The sequence below is a fragment of the Phyllobates terribilis genome, unplaced genomic scaffold (assembly GCF_046119375.1).
Source record: "Phyllobates terribilis strain yellow unplaced genomic scaffold, ASM4611937v1 Scaffold_4968__1_contigs__length_55553, whole genome shotgun sequence".
Taxonomy (NCBI): domain Eukaryota; kingdom Metazoa; phylum Chordata; class Amphibia; order Anura; family Dendrobatidae; genus Phyllobates; species Phyllobates terribilis.
The window spans coordinates 7,458-27,675 of record NW_027367716.1 but is presented as its reverse complement, the minus strand read 5'-3'; the positions used below and the strand labels follow the sequence as shown (position 1 = coordinate 27,675).

Here is a 20,218-nt window from a genome sequence, read left to right as displayed (position 1 = left end):
GTTCATAAAATCTTACAATATGTAAGGTCTATGAATCATCTCAAAAAGGGCATTGAAGGTTCGTAAATTTTCTGAAATAAAATTTATATTGTGGATTCATAAGGTTTTCATTACAGTCCATGGTTCATAAATTTGTATTGAAGGTTCATAAATTTGTATTGAAGGTTCGTAAACTTGTATTGAAAGTTCACAAATTTTCTGTAATAAGATTCATTAATTTAAAATTCTATTATAAAAAATTATAAATCTAAAATTCTATTATGAAAAAAATAAAAATCTAAAATTTTGTAACAAAATTATAATTTTATATTGAAGGTTCATAAATTTCTATTAAAGGTTCATAAATTTATATTAACGGTACATAAATTTCCATTAAAGGTTCATAAATTTATATTGGCAGTAAATGAATTTCTATTAAAGGTTCAGAAATTTATATTGGCGGTACATGAATTTCTATTAAAGGTTCAGAAATTTATATTTGCGGTTTATGAATTACCTGAACCCTTAGAATTTTTTTAGCTTCCATGTAATATCTTTAGCAAGAGCCTGCATAGAGTTATGAAAGATAGAAACAACATTGAAACTATGACACATAAACTGAAATTCTTGATGAAGAGATCTTCCTGTTTTAGCTTGTAACAACACAAGACCCTTCCAGACCTAAAACACTTGATGAAGAGAACTTCATGTTTTAGGTTCCTGATGGCATTAGAGAGTCTTAATCAGCCTATAAATCAATTAAATCACCAACAACACACGCCAGTCAATCACAAATCACGTGTATTCGACATTTTTCAATAAGTGTGTGGATTTACAGGAACAGAAGCATGCAACTATCTGCTCACACATTTATTCTATTCTATGCAATGCCATTTACAGGTGTCAACTATGTATTATATGCACCAACACTATCTCAACTGTCAACTATATATTATATGCAGCAACACTATCTCAACTGAAGTAGTAAAGTTTGTAACTATCACCCATGGATATCTAATCTGATTCACGTACTCTGGTTCGAAGCCAGATTTCTTATACCACACCACTCACCTTCTCAACGAACAGCGACCATGCCAATACTCCAGACTTACTCCCTTGTCCTCTCATTATGATTTTGATTTTTTGAACTGCATTGCAATCAAGTCACCATCTTGTATATGTGATGCCCTTTTGTTTTAGGTTCTGTTGAGCACAACGCATACATAAAATGAATTAGTTTGAAGCAGCAAGCTACAAGCTACAAGCTCTCAATCAAATGATGTTAAGGAGGAAAATGATTTGTATAATCTCATAATTGTAAGTATTAGCAGGTCAGAGAATGATGGTAAGCAGGAAAAAGATTATCTGGGCCTTAGGGGAAAAAACTCTAATACGGCACCTTAAGTCTGCCTAATCATTTTCTAACAAGTTTAAGGCTTTTTTAAGCAACAAAAGAAAAAGGAAAAAAAATCTGACAGCTGTGCTTATGCTGAGCTTCTTGAAGAATAAGGGATTGAGCTACCACTGCCGGTTTTTGTTCAGTTGTAAAGACAATGAACACATTTCAAGTGGTGAATCCATATCAGACTAGTGAAATCTGTCAATATATTGCACAGATTGAGTTGAGCCTGTCATTCTAGTTTGTTTATATTTGATATAAGAAGTGCCAATATATTGACTAGTGAAATCTGTCAATATATTGCACAGATTGTGTTCATTGTAAAGACAATGAACACATTCTAGTTTATGGGATTTGAACCCACGCCCTTTCGGACCAGAGCCTAAATCTGGAAAGACAAATTCAGCAATAACAACAACAAATGCAACAGTTGGTTCCGCAGTAACAGGTGCCTCACCAGATTCAATGATAGCAGATTCAGCAACAACACTAACTAGAAAAGGGAGATCACATATAGAATAGGACAAACTAAGACAAACTACATATTAGCTTCAGCTTGTTTCATCACCCCCATTTCAATTCCAAATTTATCAACATCCCATAAATTGCTAAGTTGCTGAAATATATGAACCTGAACCAATAGGTACAGTTCAATATTCTACCATGAGAAATATATGAACTCTATTTCAACATTCGTTAGGACACTAGAATTTGAATGGTTTTAAATTAAGATCATCTTCAACTTCTCATCCTACTTACTGCATTTGAAGAGATAAAATCAGTGCAGTACATCTACAAAAGTTCCCTGAAGCGCTTGCTTTCTAGCAGTCTAATTATGATCAATAGAAATTTATGAACCATGCTTAAAGTATTATATAAAAAAGAAACTCATTCCAAACTGTAGAGAAGATGGTTATACAAGCTTAATAGTTTACTACTGCATGATCTACCGATAAAGAAAAGATTTATTATTAAATATCAGATGTTCACATCATCAAATTTGAGGCTACAAGAATCAAAATGATATTTTAGTACACAATTCCTAATTTGTTTCCCCAACTATTCGAATGCCCGTTAAAATACGATTACCACAAGAAAAATCAATAAATTTTAACAAAACAACGAAAAATCCATCAAAGCACAGAAAAGTATGATCAGAAGGCACCTCAATCGAGCCTTGCAGAGCTCCTAATAGCAGCAACCATAGTGAGACAAGGAGCCCGTTAAATCTCGTGAAAATTGAGGACGTTGCATCGAGGGATCCGACAAGGTCGAGATCTAGATTGACGGAAGACCTAGATTGATCAGAACGCACCAAATCTCTCTGCAGTGCCAAACAAGCACAAGAAACCCTAAATCGACATCAATTTCAATAATCATTTTTTCTCAAATGAGGCGAGGGATATCAAGTCCAAATTTCATACCTTGCTTGATCCGTCGAGGAGATCCTTCTAAGGGACGCGGAGATGACGTCGATGTAACTAACAAGGAAGTTGGTGTCGTAGCTCGCTGGAAGTCCGCATTCTTCTCCATGAAAGAATCTGGGACTGAGAGGAGGAGGGAGAAGCTTCGAGGGACTGAGAGGAGATGGTCCGGTAGATTCTTCAGTGAACTGAGAGGAGGGAGCGAGGACGAAGCGAGGCATAATCAACTGCGCACTAAAGATCGCCATGGGTGAAGTTTGGAGCAAGGATGAGGCACGTACGAGGGAGGGTTAGGAGGTAAAATGACTGAAATGTCCCTGTTCACTTAAAAAACTTAAAACGCGAGATAAATCAGGAACCACACGATTAAAAGAAATGAACGGCCCAGATTACTACTCATCTACTCACTTTAAATGCTATATATATATATGTACGGCCCAGATTACTACGTATCTACTCACTTTAAATGAACGGCGCAGATTACTACTCATCTACGCGAGATAAATCAGAAATGAACGGCCCAGATTAAAAGAAATGAACGGCCCAGATTACTACGGGGGAGTGCACCTTAGTACACCGAGGAATGCACCAGAGTACACCGATGAGTGCACCAGTACCTATTGAGGAATGCACCAGTAGTGCACTGAAAGAATGCACCAATAATACACTTGGTAGTGTACTGAGAGTGCACCAATAATATGTTAAAAAGTGCACCAGTTGTGATAGTCCGCACAGTCCGCACCAAAAACTAGTCCGCACCGGGAACGTCTTCTATATATATATATATGTATGTATATATTAGATAGAATATTCTGTTTGACGAAGGATATTTATTAATATATTATACTTTACTTTGTCTTTTATATTCTAATTTCAAAAAAAAATACACGCATTTTAAAAATGACTTTTTAACCAAGATACACTTTTCATTAAAAACCTAATTATAAATAGTACACAATCCAAACAAATCCTAGTTACAATTACAAGGTGCATATACAAAATAGATTGTTTGGTTCGTGGCTCGAAGAGATGAAAGATTGGATGCGTCCGTGGCTGGAAAATGTAGCAACGAGAACCCACTTTAACGGATAAGCACACGAAGGACATTTCAACTCACAAAATTTCTCATGATAACAGTTCTTCTAAGAATATACACAACGCAGTTTCAGGGTTTTCACCGCAGACTCTGATCTTCAGACATGAACTTGAATGTTGGTCAGTTTCCTGTAATTGAGCATTCATTTGATGGTGTATCCAGATGAGTATGCAAAAATCAGTACTTGTTAGAGGCGGAATTCTGAGGCCTGCCAAGAATAGATTCAATGTCACCGCAAAATAAGCCCAGCTGCTTTGCCAATGCAAAACCAGAATACATGCCATCAACAGCAGCGCTCACTATTCCTCCAGCATAACCAGCTCCTTCCCCTATTGGGTATAGCCCTTTCAAACTCTTGCTCTCGTACGTTTCAGCATCTCGTGGGATCTGTATAGGAGAGCTGGTTCTTGTCTGTAAATGAAACAGATCTGAATTAATCCAACTGTAAGATGCTGAAACAAAATAATGATTAAAGGACAGAAATACCTCTACTCCATGTAGAAGGGCGTCTTTAGATACATAGCCAGGTAACTGAAAGAAAAAAGAAGAGGTCAGTCTAGCAGATAGACATAGAGGATAATTTGGAGAGAAAAAAGAAGAAGCTAGAAACCTCCTTATCAAACATCAAAATTGAATCTTGGAGAGCTCTAGTTATATGATCTGCAAACAACTCATGGAGAGGTGCTGGCCTGACCCCTAAACGGTAACTAGAAGGTGGTACACGTGTAGCTGCAAAAACAAGTAAAGATTACTAAAATGAAAAAAATGTTCTATGAGGTTATGTGATTTCAAAAGCAGTTGGAGATATTACCAGACAATTTGTTTTCCAAAAAATCAGTAACCGTTTGGACGGGGGCCACAAAATTTCCACCTCCCATCATAGCTGCTCTCTTCTCTAGCTCCCGCTGAGTGTTTAAGTGTTTAATTAGAATGATTGATCTTAAATAGACTGATCAAAACTTTCAGCATATTCACATATTCATATGCAATCTTGTTCAAGTGTTTTAGACCTCTATATAAGGGTCTTATATTGTATTCACTAATTCCCCGATTTAATAAACTAAACCCTACAGCTTCACCAGAATTCAGACACAACAGAAATGATGAGGTACCTGAAATGTGACCCCAGCAAGAGGTCCATGTAGATTCAAGGAATCAAAATCTTTGGATGAGACTGTAGCAACAATCGCTGCATTAGCCCATTTTGATGAGCGTCTAGAAAATGACATGCCATTAATACAGAGCTCGGAGGGATTTGTACTGGTCAGAACAATCTGTCAACAGGGTCCATTAGAGATGAAGTGAGACATTTATTGACAATGGTCTGTCTGAATTGAAATTACCTGGCCTCCAGGGCACATGCAAAATGAATAGCAACCACGCTTCTGAGACTCTAATTCAGAGTTTGCACCTTCTAAACTGACATAGTTTGTAACCTTGTAATCTGCAACTGGTACTTTCCCCCTTCCTTTTTGTACCTCTGAAGCCAATCCAGAGTACTGGAGAGCATTATAGTGGAACACTAAATAAGTTCATGCTACAAGGTTAATAAACTGAACCATTGACCAGTGAAATGTAGAGGAAATGATGGAGTTGGACTGTGAAATTGATGTACAACATTTTTCTATAACTTGTATTATGATGCTCAAGTTTTTCTAATCATACTTTTATATGATGTTGACTAACCTGTATCCTGTCTATCAACTCCTGTGGATGCTCAACTCGCAAACCAACCTATAAATCACATAAACTGAATTAGGACCTGAAAGAACAATGCAGGCATTCATGTCAAAACACAAAGTTAATGGATACATCATAAGTTGTGATCTACACTGATCATTGAGGATGGTTGAGGGTGATAATACTAAACAAAATATATATTTGTGTATCAGGATAGGAACTAACTGCAAAATCTTTGGGGGTCAAATCCACGCTGTGTGAAAGAAGCATCTGATATGCATCTCTAGCAGAATGACCAACAGCTAATACAACTGCATCATAGGCCTCATTTTGGCCTTCACTCAGCAAGATATCACTAGAATTGGAAACTTTTACTCCTTTAACAGTTGCCCCCTCCACAATCAGATCATCAACCCTTGATCCAAATTTGACACAAACCTGCACAATCAAAAGACAATCAAAAATTTGTTCTTAAATTAGGAATCAAGAATTTCCAAGCAAATTACTCACGCCCAGTCCAAGTAGATGCTGGCGAAAACTGCGCAATAGAGGAACCAATCTATCAGTCCCAAGATGAGGCTTTCCATCAACCAGTATATTTCTTGGAGCACCAAAATGAACTAGTGTCTTCATAACCTGGAAAGATGAAGTTTTCCAATTTATTTAATGTTTTAAAAGCATTAATGCATATATCACGGCTACTAGGAGTATATTGTTCTTACCGCTTGGACACTAGCACTATTCTTCCCTATTCTAGTTACAAGTTTCCCATCACTCCAGGTACCTGCACCACCCTGCCACACATAAGTCCTATTCAAACCACTCAAAGATAATCAAATCATGTATCAACAAGTGAATAATAACAATATAGTCAAATACATATTTCTTAATTTGTGTACGTCATCATATGCATATTACGTAATCATTCATTCAGATCAATTAACAGATTAAATTCAGCTTAACAGATTAATTTTGTTACCCTCCAAACAGCTAGTAAATCACCTCCCCAAAGCAGAAGTTGCTGTCCAATTGAATGAGTCTACGAACTACTAATGCACCGATATCGCGTCCCCTTTGCTCAACAGGTTGGCCTCGCTCAATCAAGGTAACATCTGCACCGAATTCTGCAAGAACAAGAGTTGCAAACAAACCAGCAGGACCACTACCAACAACTGCAACTTTTGGCCTTTCATTTGGTAAGCGTACGTTTAAACCATTCAATTCACTCAGTTTCTCATCTATCTTCATGGCTTCTGATTCTTCCTCTTTCTTATTACAATCAGTTATTATTTTCATTAAGTCACCTGAGGTGTCAACTTGAGGCATAAGCTCAACAAGCCCGCCTTTAGGCTCAAGCTGAGAAATGAAATCCCAAACTCGTGGCTCTACGTCAAATAGCTTCTTAGCATCCATATCAACTGTGTATACAAATTTAGGTTCCTTTTGTACCTACAATCAAGAAGGGCAAAAGTATACTAAGTACTAATACGAATATAGTGTTCATTTGTTTCTCATCATAATCTACATAAAATGCGACACCTTTCTGGCATCAAATGATTTCCTTACTACTGTGAATGCTTCTGCTGGTAACATTGAAGCAACCTGCATATTTTCGAAATAGAATGTTTTAATGATCCAATCACAGCAAGATAAACCACACTCGACGTAAATGAGAATTACTAATTCACATATAATACAAAGTCGTACACGAATGCCAAGCATCTTCAAAACAACAACTAATCAACGGACATACAGTCGTTCTAACGTAAAAGAGCTAAAAATTCATGGAGCTGAATTTCCGCATTCAACAGAAAGCACTCAGATAGTGTCGAGATTAGAATTTATACTGACCGGGAATTTGAGAACCTTCGCAATTTGCTCAAGAAGGGCATCAGAAATCCCGAGAAAATCTTTGCCCGGGTCCCTGTCAACCTCAACTCCCAGCTTTGATAGCCTCCAAACCCCCTCAATTTTATCATTGACATCGATCTTCGGCCTTTTCATATCTCTGAGCCTCTTTTTCTCCGACGGGTAACGAAGCTTTCCCGTCCTCTGCGACCTTCTCGCACATCGGATTTGGAGGAGAAAACTCGAAGCCTGAAAGAGGTTTGGTTTGGAAATGCTGAAGCAGAACTTAGCTGTAAAATTAGGAGAAAGAGAAGGGAGTGAGAGAGTGCTCGCGGCAACGGACATGGCGGGCGCGAGAGAGAGAGCAAGAGGAATTTTCACGGTGTCGAAAGGTGCATGGGATAAGATAGGGGGCACTTCAGGTATTGGGCCTGAGAAGGTGGATTTGGGTTTTAGGAGAGTCTTGTCTCGGGCCTGTGTATATAGTCTACTTCAGTTCGAGAGGTCCCAAGCCTTCCGTAATTGCTAGTATCTCCCCTACTTAACTCATATGGCCTCTCGTTTCAAAAAAATAAAGCAAAGCCTTTTTTTTACCGAACCATCCTCTAGATTTACAGGGATCACTTTTAAAATTATTCAGATTTTGCTTTCTTATCAAAAGTCATCCACGAATACTTTTCGTCAAAAATTATGTTAAAATTGACGAAATGTCTATTTTACCCGTGTTTGAACCCCAATTTCTCATGAGATTTGTTCATCTCTTGCTCATCTTTTTTCCCTCTTTACTCAGCTGTTGTGTTATGTGTGTTTTGTTGATTTTCCGCATCTCCCACAAATTGGAATGGCTAAATTTTGTATTGTAGTTCCAATTTCTCACATCACCATACCCAATTTCACGATACCCTCCTCTCCCCAGACTCCCGCCTCTCCCTCCATTGAGTCAACGGCCTCCAGCGTTCTCCTCTCCGCGACGGCGGCCTCCGCTCCTTCCTTCACCTTCGCACTTCCTCCCACCAACGATCTCCCGCGTTACCGTCGAGTCCGAGACCTAGGCCTGGATTGATTTCAAGAGCCTCGATTATCTCGTCAGAGCCATCAATTTCTCCTCCGAAGAAGATGAAGACACGTTGATGGAGCTCCTCGTTCAGTTCGAGAATCGTGTCTCATAGGGATCCGATCGTGAGCTCCTCTGCCGCCCATATCGAGTGAAGAAAGAAGAAGATTAAACAATGTCCGATTGTGAAGAACGGAATACGAGAAAAGAAAGAAGAAGAGGAGATGGAGAGAGATTCTTATGGAGGCGGTGAGGAATTAAGGCACCGACGGCCCGTCGAGGAATGAGGCGGTGAGGGATCCAATCGGTGAGGAATTAGGGCACTGATGGTACATTGAAGAAAGGTTGAGACAATGAGGAAGACAAGGGTATTTGCGTAAATTTTTTGGAAATTAACAAGAGTATTTTAGACATTTCACCGTTTTCAACAGTAAATTAGACGAAATCCGTCCAATGGTGGTTTTGGTGAGATTTTTTTTTTAATCTGGGTGATTTTAAATGAATTTTAATATAAAGGGAGTTTCTTGTAAATATGTAAATATAATGGATGATTCGGTGAAAAAAATGTAAAAAAAAATCTTATGTGGCCTCTCCATCAACAATATGATAGTGGATTTAGTTTGTATATATAGCTTCAGCCTAAGAGTAAATTATGAAGTTCATTAAACTCTCGTACGATATTAGTTAGTTTGATCTGTTCCTCCCTCCCTCTCGTCTTCTTTCTCAAGACGCCGCTCATGCTCCATGACTATCGACCAGTATCGTCCAATTATTTTCGGAAATCCTCTGCTAAATCTAAACAATTATTTTTATATAAATAGGTAAATTATGATAAAAAATATTTATTTCTCTTATTTCTATCATCAGAATTATATATATGTTTAATAAATTTGTGATTTGTATTATAAATGTTTTGAGGAGGAATTTCCAATCAAATTGTAATTTTCATGATGCAAAATTTTTAGTCTTAATGAATTACTGCATATAAAAAGTAACAGAAAAAATTAATATTAAAATAAAAAATATTAAATAATATAAGGATTGTTAATTAAATTAATGTTAGATGTTATTTTATAGATATGCTAATAAAATTAAATAATTTAATTAAATACATACTATAAAAAAGTAGTAGGATTTGGACATGGATGGTTTAGTTGAAGAAACACTCTTAAAACCACTAGACCAAGTACACTTTTAAAAAATACATGCGGTTAAAAATTTAGGCAATGCCTAAATGTAAACTCTTTTTTGTCTACATGCACTTTAAAATGGCACGTCTAACACTACTAGGAAACACGATATTAGCGATGGATTTTTCCGTCGCTAATTGCGTTTTGCGACGGAATTCCGTCGCTACATATCTGTCGCTACCTATGTAGTCGCCAAACAAGGTTTGCGACGGAATAGAGAACCGTCGCTATTTTTACGACGGTTTTTGCGACGCAATTCCGTATCCAAATGTGGAACTAGGAGACCGATTTTTTGCGACGCCATGGCGACGGAAATCCGTCGCTAATCTTGACCCCCTGGAGATCGAATTTTGCGACGGCTTTGGAAACGGAAATCCGTCGCTAAATCTGACATTCTGGAGACCGATATGCGCGACGGTTTTGGCGACCGATTTCCGTCGCTAAAAATGACCCCTAACCTCAAAATTTTGAGACGGATTTCCGACGCAAATCCGTGTCTAATGCCATTTATAATTTTAGATTTTTTCACTTCATTAGATTTAATATTTGCACAATTTATAAATTTTTCTTGAACTTCGAAATATTATAAAATCAATCATAAACAAGCATAGAAATCATATATCGAATCGAAATTGTTATTTCAAACGTCGTTCGTTGAAAAAAAACAAAGATACAAATTATTAAAAACTTAAGATTCGGGACCGTCATCATTGTCGCCGTCATCATCGTCGTCGTCTTCTTCTTCTTCTTCTTGTTGCGGACGATATTCTGGTGGAAGGGTCGCATTCATCATTGTCACGTTACCTCGTATGAACTTGGGCATTTGCGCATGTATGTCTCGATGCAAACGTGACTGCATTTCCGTATACATTTCTGTTCGCATCTGCTGCAACTGCGATTGCATCTCCGTTTGCATCTCCGATCGCAACATTGCATCTCCGTTTGCATCTCCGATCGCAACTCCGTTCGCAACTGATGAATATCTTCTTGGTTTGTCCGAGAGGACGAACCGATGTGAGATGGCCTGGAATGACGCGCCCGACCACGTCTTGTGTCGACGTATACCCCGGCCGCTGAACCAAGTCCGTACACCCGGTTCTTCTTGTTGACGCCTTCCACCTCTAGATAGACCTGCGTCGGGTCCACGTCAGCCATACTCGCATCCTGACCCTCTTGGGTCGGTGGCTGGGACGAGGAAGCAATCCTCTGGGCGAGCGCTTCCTACAATCACCGATGAAAACATGGTATATATAGTTAGATACTAATGAATAAGTTATAACGTAATACAGTATACGAAATACATACCGATAACTTCTTCGCCCTCGAGTCTATAAGGACAGGCTTGTCCTTGTCCTTGTCCTTACTCGACGTGTATGTGTGGCGGTACAGCTCGGGAGCCGTCGGTGCACGACCAAGCTCCTTGGACTTATCAAAAACAAGACGAATTATTAGTATGTCATAATATTAATAAGTTTCATTATACGAATCGAAAAGATAAAGTCAAGAATCAAACCAAGATGTCGTAATGCCCAATGAAGGATCGAGATCCTCCCGTGTGGCGGCACCTGACCCTCAGGCTCGCTCATGCGATTGGCATGAGCAGTGCGGGACCTCGCCTTCTCTTCTTCTGTGTCCCAATGGCCCTTCCACTTGGCCCAAACTTCAGCACTCACCGCGTGATGCGGTTTTCCAGCCGTCTTCATCTTGTGAAGGACGTCTTTGTACCTATAAAACAAAATTATTCAAAAAATTACAAAGTAAATTAATGAATTATTTTAAACGCTAGTGATTTACAACTTACTGGTTCCCCACATGTCTCAAAAAGACACGATACATTTAATCCTCGTTGTATTGGTCTTCCCAAGTATACTCTTTCTGAAAAGAGTAAAAGATATGCTTGTTGTTATAAGGTACTTGTACATTAACGTATTTGTGAAGTGAATAGATAAATAATTACCTTGAATTCTTGCCAATAGTAGTCTACTTGGCTGGCCGATAAAAATCGCCAGGCACTACCCTCGGGGAAGAAACTTTTCTGGAAAATCTCCCGTATAGAACGGAAAACCGGTCCGGACGGCTGAATCAACGACCCGGACTCGTCGGGTCGGACAACTACCCTGTCATCGGCATCCACCGGTGCCGGTGCAACAGAAGAAGAGGGACCGGCCTCGGTGACTACTCCCAAGGACCGGGCACGGCCACGACCTCGACCACGACCACGACTGGCACCTGTCTGCTCACTCGTCGATCCTTGTCCTCTCATGACTTCAATAATATGTATTAAAATGGAAAGACGTAAACATAATTAATAACTAAAGATATTATTATATGTCAACAGTACAAAACACTAATTAACAATCTATATACAACAAACAACCTAACTAATTCAGTCAAGTTCGTCTTCATCTTCTTTGTCGTCGGATGATGAAAATATAACATGTGGATCTTCGACGTGAGGAACGTGCAATGCATCTTCGTCAGCTTCTTCATTCTGATCAACCAAGTTTGTCGGAACTTCATTTGTTTCAACGATTAGGGGGTTTTCTTCGATGCCGTCTTGGAAGGCCGGTACCACTTTCTCTGGCATGTCAAGCTCCGACCTTGCCTTAACCTTGCTTACTACCCACCAATTAACTTTATCCCGTCTTTTGCTTGGATATGGCAAGTATTGAACTTGGTCGGCCTGGTGTGCCAAGATGAACGGTTCATACTTATTGTATCTCCGTCTATGGTTGACTTCCACCAAGTTGTATCGAGTGTTAGTGTGTGTGCCACTATCCGTGGGGTCAAACCACTCGCATTTGAATATGACGGTCTTCTTCATAGGTAGAGCTGGATACTCTAACTCGATTATGTCAGTCAACACACCATAAAAGTCATTTTCACCCTCGACGTATTGTGTTCCCCTAACACAAACACCGCTATTTCGTCGTAAGCATGTCTTGCTCGTATTCTCGAGCTAGGAACTTGTAGCCGTTCACGCAATACCCTTTATATGTGTCCATCGTTCTACACGGTCCCTTCGCAAGTCTCATGATGAAGGGATTGGTACAGACAGTTGGATCTCTGACCTGTAGTTCAAGTACACGGTTGTAAGTGAACCAACACTTTGCAAAATTCATTTTAAATGAATCTTACAAATACTTACATGTGATTCGAACCAAGAGGCGAAATCATTCTCAAACCTACTTTTAATTTCTGTCTCACTTATACCATTGTTCCTTTTGCGCAACTCGGCCACGAAAACACTTTAAAAGGAAAACACCCAAATTAGATCATAGTTGTAGAGTAGATATGTGATAGCACGTTAAAACAACGTAACCCTTACTTTCTGTGGGCTTCAATTTCAGGACAGTTCAGAAGTACATAGGTCCTAGCAGTAATAATCTCTTTGTCATCAAGATATCTACGAGTGCTACCATGCAACGGCCTTCCCTTTGGTTTGAAGATTTAAAGTCGGTCGACATTGTCATCGACGTCCATATCACAAGTTTAATTTCTGCTCAACCGCTCGGGTATCCGCGGATCACCTTTAGTGAAATAAAACGATGCAAACTTCGCGATTTCTTCTTGCAAATATCCGCTGCTAATGTTTCCTTCCACCCTGCCTTTATTGCTGACCTTTTTCTTCAACTTCCCCAAATATCGGTTTTTGAAATCTATTAGTTATAAATAGAATGAATGGGAAAACGTCAATTGTAAGACCAATTAATACCTTTCAAATGGATACATCCATCGATATTGAACTGGTCCTGCCATCATCACCTCATAAGGTAGATGCAAAGGGAGATGCTCCATAGAGTCGAAAAACTAGGCGGGAAAATACGTTCCAATTTGCAAAGTATTTTGGGGATTTCGCCCTCCAGACGATGCATGTCTTCTTCTGTCAATTAGGTGGAAGTTAACTCCTTGAAGAAGATACTCAGCTCCGTTAATGGCTCCCACACGTCTTTGGGTAAAAGCTCCCGAAGAGCGACTGTCAAAAGTCGTTGCATAAAAACATGGCAGTCATGACTCTTCATCCCATGCATTTTCAGATTTTTCGGATCAACACATCTAGACAAGTTGGACGCATACCCATCTGGAAACTTTATCTTTTGTATCCACTCAAGCAGGACTCTTTTAGAATCCTTGTCCAACGCATACTTGGCCTTCGGAAACTTCCCAGTCGCAACATCTTTAGCCAGCTCTGGTCGATCACATATTTCATTCAATTCTTCCTTGGATTTTTCATGGTCTTTTGTCTTCCCTGGGAGATTGAGCACGGTATTGAACACATTATCGAACACATTTTTCTCAATATGCATTACATCTAAATTATGCCGAATAACATTCGTACTCCAGTACGGCAAATCCCAGAATATGCTCTTCTTATTCCATCCATGTTTTTTGGACAATAAAGCATTATGATGTTCCGATCCAGGTTCATACGACTTCTTAAACCCCAAACGATCCAGCTCAGCTAACATTTCAGCTCCAGTTCTCACCCCACTAAGCCTTTTGCGCTCTTCTCTGTCCTTACAAAAATCAGTGACATTTTGCGAAATGGATGACGCGGATGCAAAAACTTCCGAGAGCAATCAAATCACGATTGTTTACCACTCTTGGGCAACGTGAATGCATCGGTCTCCTCCATACAATAAGGGCAAACCTGTCTACCAGCGGTGCTCCATCCAGACAACATAGAATAGGCGGGGAAGTCATTAATTGTCCACATAAGAGCTGCTTTCAGCTGGAAATTCTGTCGTTTATGAACATCATAGGTTGTGACTCCGCACTCCCACAACTGGTTTAACTCTGCAATCAACGGTTGTAAGAATATGTCCATTTGCTGCTTTGCATTTCTAGGACCCGGGACCAGAACCGTCAGAAACATAAACTCATCCTTCATGCACATGCCAGGAGGGAGATTATAGGGTGTCAAGATGACCGGCCATGATGAATATTGTTGCCCGAAATTGCTGAAACCCATCGGAACACAAGCCTAATCTTATATTTCTGACTTCGTCGGCAAAATCGGAATGCAACTCACTAAAACGTTTCCACGCCGGAGAGTCGGACGGGTGACACATCTTGTCATCAACCATCTGATGGTCAGCATGCCACGTCATATGTTGGGCAGTTGATTTCGAAGCATACAATCTTTGTAGCCTTGGAGTTATTGGAAAATAAAACATTTTCCTATATGGGACTCTAGCCTTTCTCCTTTTTGATTTGCCTTGGGTCACAGGCTTCGACCGCGGTTCACCACAAACTTTGCATTCTGTTCTATCCGCATCTTCTTCCCCCCAATAAAGCATACAGTTTAGGCGACAACAGTCAATGACCTCAACCGGTAACCCAAACCCTTAACCAACTTTTTATGTTAGCAAAATTGGTTGGCATCTTGTTATCCTCCGGAAGCAGCTCTTGTATGAACTCGCACATGTCGTCCATTAACCTTATCGAACCCTGATGACGACACTTTATATCCATCATTTTAGCAGATGCAGAAAACGGAGAGTGCTTGTTGTTACCAGGCCATATTTCTTGCTCCGCTGCGCGCATCATATCAAAAAATTTATGTGATTCGGCATTCGGAGGCTCGTCTTGGAAGGACACTTCTGGACCAGCAACATCATTTATCATCCTATGCCCAGATAAGAATCCGAACCCCTCGACATTGTTCTCTGATACGATATGTTGTTGTCCTCCGGGATTCAACACGGTCCCCTCTCCATGAAACACCCATATTTGATAATCTTTTACAAAGCCATTTCTCAAAATGTGATATTCTACATCTTCCGTATTGCGATAGCTTTTATTTCTACATGCATACTTAGTACATGAGCATTTTATTTTCCTTCACTCATACATGTTGGATGATCTGTTGCGAACTGGATAAACTCTGACACTTTCTCGGGAAAGCCGGGAGTTAGCAACCCCCTCGTGAGTCGTTGATACATCCAACCACGATCTTGGTTCATCTCTGTAGTGCGTTTTATTAGATAACGATTCTATCTAGCTACCCGCATTTATTATCCTACTAATAAGATCTCTAATTTATTTTATTTTGTTACATTAATTCCGAGCATTAATCATATATATATTAATATTTTAATATTTCTACATTATTTGAATAATATTTAATTAAATCCAACAATCATATATATTTCAAAATCCACAAAACTATATATGTATTTTCTACAATATTTTAAATCTTTAATATTCTTAATCCGTACAAAATTCTAAATGTTCATTTTGAAATCCACAACACTCAATATATAATTTCTATATAATTTCTACAATATTTTAAAAACTTATATAATTCATAATAATTCTATAAAATTCTATTTAGAATTCATAATAATTCATAATAATTCTAAAAAACCTATATAATTCATAATAATATAGTTCATAATAATTCTATTTAAACACTAAAAAATTCTATTTAAAATAATTCTAAAAAACCTATATAATTCTATAAAATTCATAATAATTCTAAAAAACCTATATAATTCATAAAAATATCTAATCTTATTTAAATCTATTTAATTCATAAACTACTATCTAATCCTATTTAATTCTATTTTAAACACTAAAAAATTATTAAAAAATATATATAATTCTATAAAAATTTAAAAAACCTATATAATTCATAATAATTCTATTTTAACACTAAAAAATTCATAAAAATATATAATCTTATTTAATCCTATTTAATTCATAAAATACTATCTAATCCTATTTATTTCTATTTAAACACTAAAAAATATTAAAAAACTCTATATAAATTCTAAAAAACCTATATAATTCATAATAATTTATTTTTAAACATTAAAAAATTCATAAAAATATATAATCTTATTTAAACCTATTTAATTCATAAAATACTATCTAATCCCATTTAATTCATAAAAATCTTAAATAATTGTAAACAAAGTCTATAGAATTCATAAAAATATCTATATAATTTCTAACAAATTTCTAAACTATTTATATATTAATTCTAATATAATAACGAAATTTAAATATATAAAACATTATTAAAAAATAGGAAATAAAAAAACACAAAAAAAAACCTTACCTGCGCGGTCGTCGGCGGACAAAGCGGCTGGGGGCTGACAGAAGGCGGAGGAACGGAGGCGGAGGAGGCGGCGGTCGTCGGCGGACAAAGCGGCGGTCGGCGGACGGACGGGCGGTCGGCGGACGCAGGGGAGGCGGACGGGCGGGCGGCTGCTCGGGCGGGCGGCTGCTCGGGCGGTAGGGCGGACGAACGGGCGCGGGAGTCGGACGGTCGGCAGAAACGGAGCGAGGGCGAGGGCGATGTTATGGGCGAAATTAAACAGAGCGCCCTGTATTTATAGAGGACGAGGATTTAGCGACGGAATTCCGTCGCTAAATCCGTTTCCATTATTTTCGGCGGTCGATTCAAATTTTCCCGAAATTTTGGCGGAAACTACATATTAGCGACCGTCGCTAATATGTAATTTATGGCGCCAACTTTGACCGCCTAAACCCGTAACGACGGATTTCCGTCGCTACTGGGTAGTATTTTAGGCGGTAACCGTCGCCAACTATCTGGGTTACAAATATTAGCGACGGACCTTAAATCCGTCGCTATATCCGTCGCTATTGTAGAGATTTAGAGACGGATCGCGAATCCGTCGCTAATAGGGTGTTTTCTAGTAGTGTAAGTTGTGTGTCTTTAACACTCACAAACTAGGCGTGCAAGATAAAATGGGAAAAAATGAGTCCTCGAACGACGCTAGCACGCCCAAGTTGGGCGTGCTAACACTTGGCACGCCCATCCTGGGCGTCCCCAATTTGCAAAAAAAATGAGCAGTGGCATGCCTAACTTAGGTAGGCTACTATTCACATTTTCAAAAAAAAACTTGCTTAAATATTTTCAGAACTTTTATAAATTAAGCACAATATTACTTCGATTATTACAAGCTTAATTGGATCATATAAAACAATATTTACCGGTTTTGATCATTTGGGTCAATTTCATCCTTTTTTATCCAACCAAGCCATATTTGACCCAAGTCACTTGATTTAGCCCAAATTGAGGCAATCGCACCTGATTTAATCAATTGATCGTATTTTCACTCAGTATTGACCCAATTCATACTTGATATTCCACTATATCGAGGATCAATTGAATGAATTTGGTCAATTTCATACTTTTTTATCCAACCGAGCCCGATTTGGCCTAGTTCAATTAATTTGACCCAAATCGGGGAAACTGGACCCTGATTGAATCAATTGAACGTATTTTCACCCAATATCGACACAATTCATACTTATAATTCCACTATTCGAGGATCGATTGAATCAATTTGCCCAATTTCATCCCTTTTTATCCAATCGAGTCCGATTTGGCCCAATTCACTTGATTTGGCCTAAATCGGGGCAACTGGACCCCGGTTGAATCAACTGATGTATTTTGACCCAATATCGACGGTTATTCCTCGGTATCGAGGTTCGGTTGAATCAATTTGGTCAATTTCACCCTTTTTTATCCAACCGAGCCCGATTTGCCCCATTCACTTGATTCCGCCCAAATCGGGGCAATCAGATCCCGATTAAATCAACTGATCGGATTTTCACCCAATATTGACCCAATTCATACTTGATATTCCACTATATCGAGGATCGATTGAATCAATTTGGCCAATTTTATCATTTTTTATCCAATCGAGCCCGATTTGGTCTAATTCCATTGATTTGGCACAAATCGGGGAAATGAGAGCTTATTGAATCAATTGATAGTATTTTCACCCAATATCAACCCAATTCATACTTGATATTCCACTATATCGAGGATCGATTGAACCAATCCAACCGAGCCCGATTTGGCCTAATTCAATTGATTTGACCCAATCGGGGCACTGGACCCCGACTGAATTAATTGATCGTATCTTTACCCAATATCGACCCAATTCATACTTTCAATTCCACTATTTCGAGATCGATTGAATCAATTTTCCCAACTTCATCCGTTTTGATCCAACCGAACCCAATTTTGCCCAATTAACTTGATTTGGCCCAAATCGGGGTAACTGGACACCAATTGAATCAACTGATCATATTTTCACACAATATCGATCAAATTCATACTTGTAATTCTACTATTTCGAAGATCGATTGAATCAATTTGCCCAAATCTCATCGTTTTTTATCCAACTGAGCCCGATTTGGCCCAATTCACTTGATTTGGCCCAAATCGGGGCAACTGGACCCCGATTGAATCAATTGATCATATTTTCACCCAATATCTACTCAATACATGCTTTTTATTCCTCGATATCGAGGATCGATTGAATCAATTTGGTCAATTTGACCCTTTTTTTATCCAACCGAGCCTTATTCGGCCCAACTCACTTGATTTGGCTCAAATCGGGGAAATCGGGCCCCGATTGAATCAACTGATGGTATTCCACCCAATATCAACCTAATTCATACTTAGTATTCCACTATATCGAGGATCGATTGAATCAATGTAGCCAATTTCATCCTTTTTTATGCAACCGAGCACGATTTGGCCTAATTTCATTGATTTGGCCCAAATCGGGGAAATGGGACCCTGATTGAATCAATTGATTGTATTTTCACCCAATACCGACCCAATTGATACTTGATATTCCACTATATCGAGGATCGATTAAATCAATTTGGACAATTTCATCCTTTTTATCCAACCGAGTCCGATTTGGCCTAGTTCAATTGATTTGACCCAAATCGGGGCACTAGATCCCGATTGAATCAATTGATCGTATTTTCACCCAATATCGTCCCAATTAAAACTTTCAATTCCACTATTTCAAGAATCATTTGAATCAATTTGCCCAATTCCATCCTTTTTTATCCAACCGATCCCGATTTTGCCCAATTCACTTGATTTGGCCCAAATCGGGGCAACTAACCCTGATTGAATCAATTGATCATATTTTCACCCAATATCGACCACTTCATACTTTTAATTCCACTATTTCGAGGATCGGTTGAATCAATTTGCCCAATTTCTTCATTTTTTATCCAACTGAGCTCGATTTGGCCCAATTCACTTGATTTGGTCCAAATTAGGGTAACTGGACCCCGGCTGAATCAATTAATCGTATTTCACCCAATATCTACTCAATTCATACTTGTTATTCCTCGATATCGATGATCAAATGAATCAATTTGATCAATTTCACCCTGTTTGATCCAACCGAGCCCGATTCGCCCAAATTCACTTGATTTAGCCCAAATCGGGACAATCAGACCCCGATTGAATCAACTGATCGTATTTTCACCCAATATCGACTCAATTCATACTTGATATTCCACTATATCGAGAATCGATAATCAATTCGGCCAATTTCATCCTTTTTATCCAACCGAGTCCGATTTGGCCTAATTTCATTGATTTGGCCCAAATCGGGGAAATGGGACCCTGATTGAATTAATTGATCGTATTTTCACCCAATATCGACTCAATTCATACTTGATATTCTACTATATCGAGGATCGATTGAATCAATTTGGCCAATTTCATCCTTTTATCCAACCGAGCCCGATTTG

At 38.7% G+C, this 20,218-nt stretch overlaps 1 protein-coding gene across 1 annotated transcript; it reads right to left on the bottom strand.

The window, feature by feature from the left end:
* Positions 1-4,075: 4,075 nt before the first annotated feature.
* LOC141249667 (uncharacterized protein Cbei_0202-like) lies at positions 4,076-7,771 on the bottom strand. Its single transcript, XM_073669745.1, has 13 exons — positions 7,430-7,771; positions 7,118-7,180; positions 6,581-7,027; positions 6,301-6,372; positions 6,089-6,214; positions 5,804-6,016; positions 5,585-5,632; positions 5,242-5,397; positions 5,011-5,172; positions 4,710-4,803; positions 4,509-4,627; positions 4,385-4,429; positions 4,076-4,309 (listed from the first exon to the last, which is right to left on the bottom strand). Exons 1-13 carry the CDS (start codon positions 7,769-7,771, stop codon positions 4,076-4,078), a joined length of 2,121 nt encoding a protein of 706 aa, XP_073525846.1.
* Between the last annotated feature and the right edge of the window lie 12,447 nt (positions 7,772-20,218).

Bases quoted from the DNA above. Each gene is read 5' to 3' on its own strand.
- LOC141249667 (XM_073669745.1), bottom strand. From the start codon at position 7,771: ATGTCCGTTGCCGCGAGCACTCTCTCACTCCCTTCTCTTTCTCCTAAT. The intron at 4,628-4,709 runs GTAATATCTCCA...TTGTTTTTGCAG, and splicing joins TTTGGAAAACAAATTGTCTG to CTACACGTGTACCACCTTCT. The intron at 4,310-4,384 runs GTATTTCTGTCC...TTTCATTTACAG, and splicing joins CCCTTCTACATGGAGTAGAG to ACAAGAACCAGCTCTCCTAT.